At 38.3% G+C, this 9,317-nt stretch overlaps 1 protein-coding gene across 2 annotated transcripts; it reads right to left on the bottom strand.

Annotated features, from left to right (window-relative positions):
• Nucleotides 1-561: 561 nt before the first annotated feature.
• LOC144990948 (uncharacterized) lies at nucleotides 562-6,490 on the bottom strand. Of its 2 annotated transcripts, none has more exons than XM_078944305.1 (7): nucleotides 6,394-6,490; nucleotides 6,190-6,308; nucleotides 5,947-6,049; nucleotides 3,509-3,842; nucleotides 1,880-2,002; nucleotides 1,634-1,773; nucleotides 562-1,409 (listed from the first exon to the last, which is right to left on the bottom strand). In XM_078944305.1, exons 1-7 carry the CDS (start codon nucleotides 6,403-6,405, stop codon nucleotides 1,194-1,196), a joined length of 1,047 nt encoding a protein of 348 aa, XP_078800431.1. In that variant the 5' UTR covers nucleotides 6,406-6,490; the 3' UTR covers nucleotides 562-1,193. The 2 variants fall into 2 exon arrangements, with proteins under 2 accessions (XP_078800431.1, XP_078800432.1); XM_078944306.1 differs by having other exon boundaries at nucleotides 6,190-6,289; nucleotides 6,394-6,479.
• Nucleotides 6,491-9,317: the final 2,827 nt, after the last annotated feature.

The following is a 9,317-nucleotide window of genomic DNA, read 5'->3' on the forward strand; positions in this document are numbered from 1 at the left end:
AAACTATTGCAAAGACACTTGATTTGAATTAATGAGCCGTTGTGACGTCACAACAGCCCAATGCACAAGCTCCCTGATCTGGCCCGCCCAGCGTGCACAAGATCAGGTGCAACAGAATAGAAGATGACACAATGCTGCAGTACCCGCACACATTTTAATTATATATATTTGTATGATTCAGGTCAACTTCCCTTCTCTGTTTCTGTGCCGGTCCCAAGCCCGGATAAATTGAGAGGGTTGCGTCAGGAAGGGCATCCGGCGTAAAACATTGCCAAGTTAACCATGCGACTCATCCTCGAAAGAGAGGTTGTTTCGCTGTGGCGACCCCTGATGGGACAAGCCGAAAGAGAAAGAGGTATGATTCAGGTCAAAACATGTCTGCTACAGAAGAACCCCATCCATCCATCTATCAATCCATCCATCAATTTTCAGAACACGCTGCATCCCTTTTGTGGACACCGGGACACCGGAGGACACCCAGCTACTGTCGGAGTAGACCCTGAACAGGACACCGCTCTGTTGCAGAAGAACTCAACAAACAAATCTAAAAATTAGGCACAATAGATTTCATCACAATTGTATTTTCAAGACAGCTTTTACTTCACAGACAAAACAATAAGGAAAAGGTGCATGCTGGTGTGTCTTAACGTAACCCTTGTGCTATCCTAGGCACTTTATTGGGAGTCGGGTCATCTAGACCCACTAGACAGTGCTCTGAACTTTTTTTCTTCAATGATTTGTGATCTTCACTGGTGTCCATGGATTACATGAAATCTTTCCACCTTTATCCACATTTGTCATGGTAGGGAGAACACGTCAATGTAAGGGTGGGGTCATCTAAGATAGCACAAGTGTTAAAGACCCACTCCATTAAAAATCATGTGTTTAACATGTTCGTGCTGCAGTTTTCTCAAGAAGGAGGACATATATAAAAGACTAAAACTGTGTTTCTGAGTATAAGGCTTTGTTATTCAATTTGTGATGGATTAGGGTTAGGGTTACTATGCACCACAACTCTGCAAATTTCTAATGAACTCCTGCCGCTCTGCAGAAACTATGTCTTAAAAAATGATGTTTGTTTTGTTTTTTGGCAAAAAACGACATAATCAAAAATAAAAGACCACTAGGAAAGCTGTTACATATATACAGTTGGAGTGGGAATTGAAACATGGAAATTCATATAGATATTTTTATCACTTCTGAATAATGAAGAAGAACAATTCTTCCTTCATTTTATCCAGCGGTTCCATCCCCACTTTAGTATTTTCCTGTACACAGATGAACCAGCCGCCGTAAAGAGCTGATTCAAACGTTCGCAGTTTCGTCCGGTCAGCTTTCATGTAGAAGACAAAGGCGAGGGTGCTCTCATCACTCTTGGATATCTGCTGCAGTCTACCTTTTTCACATGTCTGCAAGAAAAAAAGCCTGTTCATCTAATTTGTCATAAGAAGTTAGCAAATTCTGTAGCATCACATGAATTTAACACTCAAGGTTCGAAAGTTTTGAGTTAAAATTCAGAAGGTTTTTCTTGCTTTTCAAAGAAAACAAGCGTAAACAAAACACTTTTTAAAGTGTTTTCAATAATTCATTCTTTCATACCATTGGCTAGATTCAGAAAAAAGCAATACTGTACCTCTATTTGTAAGATCATGCCATCTTCCGTTTTGCAGCACTTGAGGAAGCAGTTGGTGTCTGTAAAGTTCAGAACCACTGGCATCCCTCGGTAAGGCTTATCCACACTATTCGACTTATAGTAGCGGATGGTAATTTTCTCTGAACATAAAAGACAAAGAAATTTAAAATTTAAAATTAGATCAAGGTGTTGAAATATTTTGGCAGTATGAAGTTGCCTTTGATGCTGTGACTCTGAATCACTGACCGGGGTTTGGGGACGTGTAGAGACCCGTCTTTGAGCAAATACGTTTGAGGTAGCGATGAGATGGTTTGTGTTCTATGAAAACTTCTCCCAGCTTTTCCAGTCTGATACTACCACCTTGTGGCACTGAAAGTCAATAAGAGCAAAAAAAACGTGTACAAAGATAAATTGAAAGTAATTACTCTTTTGATTTGACTGCTATTATTCTTGCACTGTCATGTCTGGTGTCAGGTTTGGGATCATCTCAAAGTTTCACAAGTTGTTTGATTAAGTAATTTTTTATTTTTTGAGCCTTTTTCTTTCCACCAAAATGGACATTTGTGAATTCCCTCTTTGTAAATAAAATAAAATAACAAAATAAAAACAAAAAATAATTGTTAATTTAGCTTTGGTAGAATTTCTGTGCAGAAAATTACTTTAAAGACCGACTCCTAAGAAAATTGTGTTTTTGGTGTTTTTAACATTTTCTTGTATTAAGAAAATTAACATTAAAATTGTGTTTCAGAGTATTTCTTTATTTAAAATGAAATGTTAAAAAAAAATGCAATTGAAAAAAGCATGTACTTGTACATACAAAGTACTATTGGCGTACCACAATCTCCTTCCATCACTTTGATGCACCCATTTGCAGTCTAATAGATTCATATAATCTTCATTTTCCTCATTTGAGCTGTTATCTGGATCAAAACTGTAAGTCTTGATAGCTCCAATGTTGCTTGCCGTTTTTGTTGCACCGCTAATGCTAGCACAAGGTTGTTTAGGGCTGTAAGATAGCGGGAGAAAGAGTAAACAAAGGGTTGATGGGAAATCAGCGAAGGCTACTCTGCGCCAAGACTCCCGCCCACAACTCAGAGGTAAATTTCTAATGAACTCCTGTCACTCTGCAGTGACCATGTCCTAGAAAATGACACATGTTTTAGATTTTGGGTAAAATCATTATTAAAAAAAACCATTGGAAAGCTTTTAGAATAGATCAAAAGATGATCAGAGTGGGACTTTAAAAACTGTAAACATTTAAAGAGCCTCTTTCCTGTTTTTTTGGGGGGGGCTGATATTATTCACATACTATTTACATGCAACTAGCACAAAAAATAATTGAAATTCACGTTGATCACATCTAATACATGCAGCCAAGATGCATATTGTTGCATTGTGTTTTAACTACATCCAAAGTTGGATTTTTTTTGCTGGCCGCACATGTTTAAAATTAAATTTAAAGTTAAAGTCCCATTATCTGTTACGCACCTAAGTGTGTGAAATGTATTTTCCGCATTTGATCCATGCCCTGGAGGAGCAGTGAGCTGCAGAAACGGCCAAGCTCAGGATTGATTTGGTGGTCTAACCCTAACCGCAACCGTAATCCTAAACTTAACTCTTCCTCTAGGTTTGTGCGGCCAAGAAAAACGTTCTGGGCTGGCCAATTACCGCTATGTGCAAATGGACACTTCTCTTTTTTTTTTTTCTTGCTAAAAGTCTCAATCAGTAATGGTTCTGTTCTCTTACATAAATATTTCCAGGTTTAATCCCTCTGCTATTGAAAACATCAAAATTCTGTCCCTGTTTAAATAAATAGATTTTTCCTCATGGCTAAGATGAATATAAGCACAGGAAACTCTAAACCACCATACTCACCAAAAGTGACTGTGCTGGCTTCTGCCACCAACACGATCTCCTTAATGGTACATTTGGTATCGGTGCAATTAACACCGTGGCTCATGTTAGAGCAGCCCCGGGCGATCACTACGGAGATGCTTGTTTTCTTCATGTTAATAACAAGCAGGTCTCTCATCTCCACATCTTGGAAAACCTCATTTTCAGTGTTCTGATTCTGTTCCAACTCTTCTCCCCTCTTCATCTTCCAAGAAAAGCTCATCATTGTGAAGTCTTGAGAGACAGAGACAAAAACCTCTCCTTGAGGAGGCTCCTCCTCGACCTGCTCCTTTTGCTTTGTTGCCGTGTGCACTTTCTAAAGAGGCAGACACAAAAGAGGTCTTCTGGTTTTTTTACGCAAAAACATGACAGGAAGGAGTCATAAAAACTGCAAGAGACACAAAACAAAAGTTACTCTTGAGCTGTGATGGAGTCGTACCAGTAGAAACTTTCTACAGGTTCAACAATATTAAAGCCTGTACGACATATATCATATTATGCAGTTTTAAAAATGAATATGACACAAAATGACAGTTAAAACTTCTTACTCAGTTAATTTGAATTCACTTAAGGAGAAAAAGAGAAATAAATTCCCTGGATCCATTTCTAGAACTCTTTCGGGGTCAAGGGGTTGCTAGAGCCATCAAGAATTCTTATTTAAAAAAAAATAAAAAATAAAGGTGGAGAAGGGCTACAACCTAAACATTTGGCCATGCAGTCTGTTTCAGGGACACACACTCACTCATACTTAAATTCAAAGCTAGAGGCAACTTAGAGACACCAAATAACCTATGAAGCCTGTTTTAAGACTGTGGGAAGAAAAACCAGCCTGGAAAAAAAACACACAAGCACAAGGAGAACAGAAAGCTCCCAGATTTGGCTTTCTCACTGTGAGGTAAGGACACTACCCACCACGCCACAGTGCAGTGAGTAAGTAAGTACGTTTTATTTATGGAGCGCCTTTGCCAGATAAAATCACAAAGCGCTGAACAATAAAACACAATACAATACAATACCATACAATAAAAACACAGAAACGATCAATTAAATTTGATGTAAATCAAAACTAAATCAAAGAAAATAAACATAGAATAGAAATAACAATGAAACCAGTCAGCCAAAGGTTTTTTGAATAAAAGTGTCTTTAGTTAACTTTTAAAAGAATCGACAGTGTTGGCCACACGACGGGACAGAGGAAAGGGCATTCCAGAGTCTGGGGGCTATTGCTTGGAAAAACAGCTCACCCCTGGTTTTATATTTGGTCTTAAACAATTTTTTAAAGATTTTGATCTGAGGATCGGAGGGCACGGCCAAAAGCATAGGGACAGAGCAAGTCTGATAAGTATTGTGGGGTCTGTCCATTTAAATCTCTATAGGTTAAAGCTAATATTTTAAAATCAATACGCCACTTGATCGGGAGCCAGTGCAAAGAGGATAAAATAGGGGGGGATGTGTGCCCTTTTGTCAGATCCTGTTAAAAGCCATGCAGCAGTCTTTTGGACTAACTGGAGACGGTTAAGAACAGATTTTTTAAAACAATTAAAAAGATAATTACAATGATCTAAATGAGAAGAAAAAAAGCATGAAAAACCATCTCTAAGAAGATGAAAGTAAAAAAAAACAATTTCTAATTAGAAGTCTGGAATGACGGTCCAAAGACATTGACTGGTCAAACCAGACACCAAGATTTCTGATATAGGGCTGGACAGAGGAGCTCAAAGACCCAAGGTGCTGAGAAATTATTGGGATTGTGTTTTCTGGGCCAACTATTAGTGTTTCAGTCTTTTCTGAGTTTAGCTGAAGACTGTTACTTGTGAGTCACGATTTAACACAGGTAAAGCATTCTAATAGTTCCATAATGGAAGATGATGGCTGAATGCCATGCTGGGAGGAGGAGAGGTAACAGCGGCAAACATCCAAAACATGAGAGCTCCGTGCCATGCCAGAGTAACCGAGGAACCCCCTGGAAAGGAGGAGCCAGGACGATCCCCACTGCCGTCAGTTCTGGCCACCGTAGTAAACGGGCTCGTCGCAGCAGGTGGACAGGCGGGAGTTGGCGTTACACCTGGTGCGCGACGGGAACCGGCCGCTGAGGCAGGCGAGCCATTTCAATAATGGCACTACTGGGTTCACCATGATGCAAAGTTTCTAAGTATTATACACTTCATCTAATGACCCTATAAGCAAAAACAGGGTTGTTTGGTTGATTGAAAGAAATATTTAAAAATGTTGAAAAAAATGATTAGATCTGACATTTGGCTTTAAAAAGCCAAAAAAGCTGACAATTTTTAGGTATTTCATGTCGATATTTATTTCCTTTTGTTTTTATTACTGACAAGTGCATTTGCAGTTTACAGGAAATTTAAGATGAATCATTGCATTGAAAGTGTTTAGTTTTTGATAACATAGAAAGAACTCACCAGCTTGGAATTCCCTTCAGAGAGACTATGGGCCAAGTCCTCAGGGGTGAAATTATCCAGACCAACGCCATTCATCTCCATTAGATTGTCCCCTTTACTGAAACTGTTGGTTGAATTCCAGAACATAAAACAAAAATTAACAATACTAACACTAATATTTATTGTTGCTTTCTTCCTATTTTTTTGTTTTTGTTTCCAAATGATGGACAGAAAAAAATATAATGATTCGAATCAGCACACTACCTGCCAAACATTTTTCCCCCTCTGCCATTCTTGGACTTTACCACTTTTTCTACTTTATACTGATGCTTCCCTTCACACAAATGGTGGGAAATGAACACACCTCCATCAGGGAAAGATTGCTGAAAATTGTCAAATATTCTCATCAGAAACCCTCAACATAATGTTGCAAATCAAAGATAAGCAGTCATGTGGTCAAATAGTCACCTGACGGTCCATGTCTTCGGCACTGTCTGCAGCTGTTAGAGTCAAAGACTGAAGTTAGCAGACTTATAAGTGTTTCTCACTTCTGCTTTGTTCAGGGTTGAGCAGGAAAGTGAAGTCACTTGCACACTAGTGGGTTGGACCTGATATCCAAAGAGGAAGAACTCAAACTGTTTTTTTCATGGAAAAATGCATGTCCATGTTTTTGTTTTTCTCACATAACAAAGATTTGTAAAGTGCAAAACGAAATGAGAAATTTTGAAATAAAAGAAAAACTTTCAGCATGAAATAATTATAGTGATGTCATTTTTTTGTTATCATCTTGTCATCATGATGGTTCGTTCACACTGCAGCCTGAAACGACCCAATTCCGATTTTTTTTTGCCCCTATGCGACCTGTATCTGATGTTTCATGACAGTCTGAACGACACAGATCCGATCTTTTCAAATGCTAACTCAGGCCACTGGGGTATTTGGTCCTGAATCCGATACGTATCCGATCTTTTAAAACCTCTGTCTGAACGGCCAGGCCACATGTATCCGACCCGTATGTCATTGATACGCTACAAACTTCATAATTCTGCCTTGAATTAGGCGGGAACGAGAACATAAACATCAACCATGGCGGACAATGCTGCTGAAACCAGTCAGTGGAAGGGAAGCGAGGTCACCGATTTGATTAATATTTGGGGTGACAGCCCATTCAGGCCAAACTCGAGGGCTCTTATCGCAACCGGGCGCTTTTTTTCCTTTCCAACCCTGGTGAGAAGCGCAGGGGAGATCCTTTCCAGGGCCAAAGGCTGATCCTCCTTCGGGGTTCACTTCCCTGTTTGGACCGTCAGATTCTCCAGAGCGGGTTAATAAAGAGTCAATAGCAGTTCTTCTGGAAGAAGCCTACTTTATCGTTCTCCTTGCTCTGTAACACACAACATTAATGCGCGCCCCTAAAGCTGCCCCCTCTGGCGCTGCACACGGTATCTCCTCTCCCTTACACACACGCGCGCGGCCCCAGCACACATATTACTTACTTATTTCTGCATTTGAAAAAAAATAAAGTTTCTTACATGTTTTTTTACTGTTGATCACATGCTTTGCAGTTGACCACATGTTTTTTACACTTTCACAGTTGTATTTATTTAATATTTAATATTTATTTATTTATTTTATTTGAATCTCGTTTTTGATAATAATTTTGATAATAATTTTAATAATAATTTTAATAACAATTTTTAATAATTTATTAAAAATATCATTTTTGATGTCCTATTTTGATATTATATTATATAGATTATTTCTGAATGTCTTTTTTGCTGCCACAGATAATTTATCTATCTATCTATCTATCTATCTATCTATCTATCTATCTATCTATCTATCTATCTATCTATCTATCTATCTATCTATCTATCTATCTATCTATCTATCTATCTATCTATCTATCTATCTATCTATCTATCTATCTATCTATCTATCTATCTACATCCCCATTCCACAACAGTGAGTACAGACAATCCTGGCTCCAATGCCTTCTTAGATTGTACCTGTGCTGACTCTTTTATGAAAATAAATTTATTAATGCAAAAAGAGCTCTGCTTTGACAACACTGTTGTTGACATCCACTGTTAACGTTAGCTATCTGCAAACAACGAGACACGTCGTTCACCGTTGAGTACTCTTCTTCACATGCGGGTCACTTCTGGGTCATTTTACGTTCATACAGGAGATCACAAAAGTTCTAATTTAATTGGAAATGTGAACGGCCTGGTAAAAAAAATCAATTTTTAAAATAAAATCGTAATTGAGCATTGAGTCCTGCAGTGTGAAAATGGCCTTTATACTCTGAATACAAAGTATTTCTCAATAACCCTTCATTTCCTGTTTTGCACTTCTGTATTTCGTATAGTATCAACAATAAATGTCTCATATACTTTAGATAAAAGAACGTAGGAAAGAGGAATTAAAATGTCTGTTAGGAAGAACATATCAGTGAACAGGGGAACTGCCTCTGTCATACAAAAAACAGAAACATCGAGAGTGCACATGGTTCTCTTCGATTTTGTTATGATAAACTACCTACAAACTAAGATCCCATTTCATTTGTAGAATGAATATCAATGTGTCTGATTGCTGAAAGCGTGCTGTAACAAACCATTCAGCATTTTTTGCCATTTCTAGGTGAAAGTCATTATGAAACCAGATGCAACACAACTTATTGACCATAAGCAATGCATCTTAAGGATATTTATCCTCTCATTTGGAATTTTAATTATGATTTGGTGAAGTTGATCAGTTGACGAGTTGTAGCTTTGCAAACTTTATTGGCCGCACCTGCTAATTATGACCCGCAGCAGCAGTCACTGACTGCAAGGACCATATTGTTTTCGCGGTTGGCACGACTTCAGCACCTTTCAGCGATATTTGTCCCCCGCCGCATACTCAAAAAGTCACCAAAATGTGCACACACCTAGTATAAATAGAAAATGAATTTTCCACTTACAGTTTTTCTCAGTCGCTTTAGTACAATTTTCAGATCAGAATGAAATTCCCAGGACTATTTGTTCAATCTTCACATCATGATGTCACTTGTGCACATCATATAAGCAGTTTATCACTTCTTCGAACAAGTTGCAATTGCTTTGGTACATCCATGCAAATGATTATGTACAATTCTCTGCTCTTTGCTACATTATCAAATGTTTCTGTCATGTTGATCAAAATGTATAGTTCACTGTGCAAAAGTCTTACTCCTCAAAACACTTAGTCATTAGTTTATCGTATAAGTCATTAACTGCAAAATGGTTGACCAAGTTGTCATAATGTGACAAACATATTACGCTGCATTGCAAGAGAGGATATTCGCTGTGATGTGGATGAGAATTTGTGGTCTAACATACAAGAAGAGGTGTAGGAAGACCACACCAATTCCT

This window comes from Oryzias latipes, chromosome 3, assembly GCF_053564925.1.
Source record: "Oryzias latipes strain Hd-rR chromosome 3, Olatipes_Hd-rR_3.1".
In the NCBI taxonomy this organism is placed as follows: domain Eukaryota; kingdom Metazoa; phylum Chordata; class Actinopteri; order Beloniformes; family Adrianichthyidae; genus Oryzias; species Oryzias latipes.

Excerpts from the sequence above, each read along its gene's own strand:
- LOC144990948 (XM_078944305.1), bottom strand. Across the intron at positions 3,843-5,946 it reads CTGAAGGGAATTCCAAGCTG|AAAGTGCACACGGCAACAAA; the intron begins GTGAGTTCTTTC and ends CTGCCTCTTTAG. Across the intron at positions 1,774-1,879 it reads CTACACGTCCCCAAACCCCG|AGAAAATTACCATCCGCTAC; the intron begins GTCAGTGATTCA and ends TTTTATGTTCAG.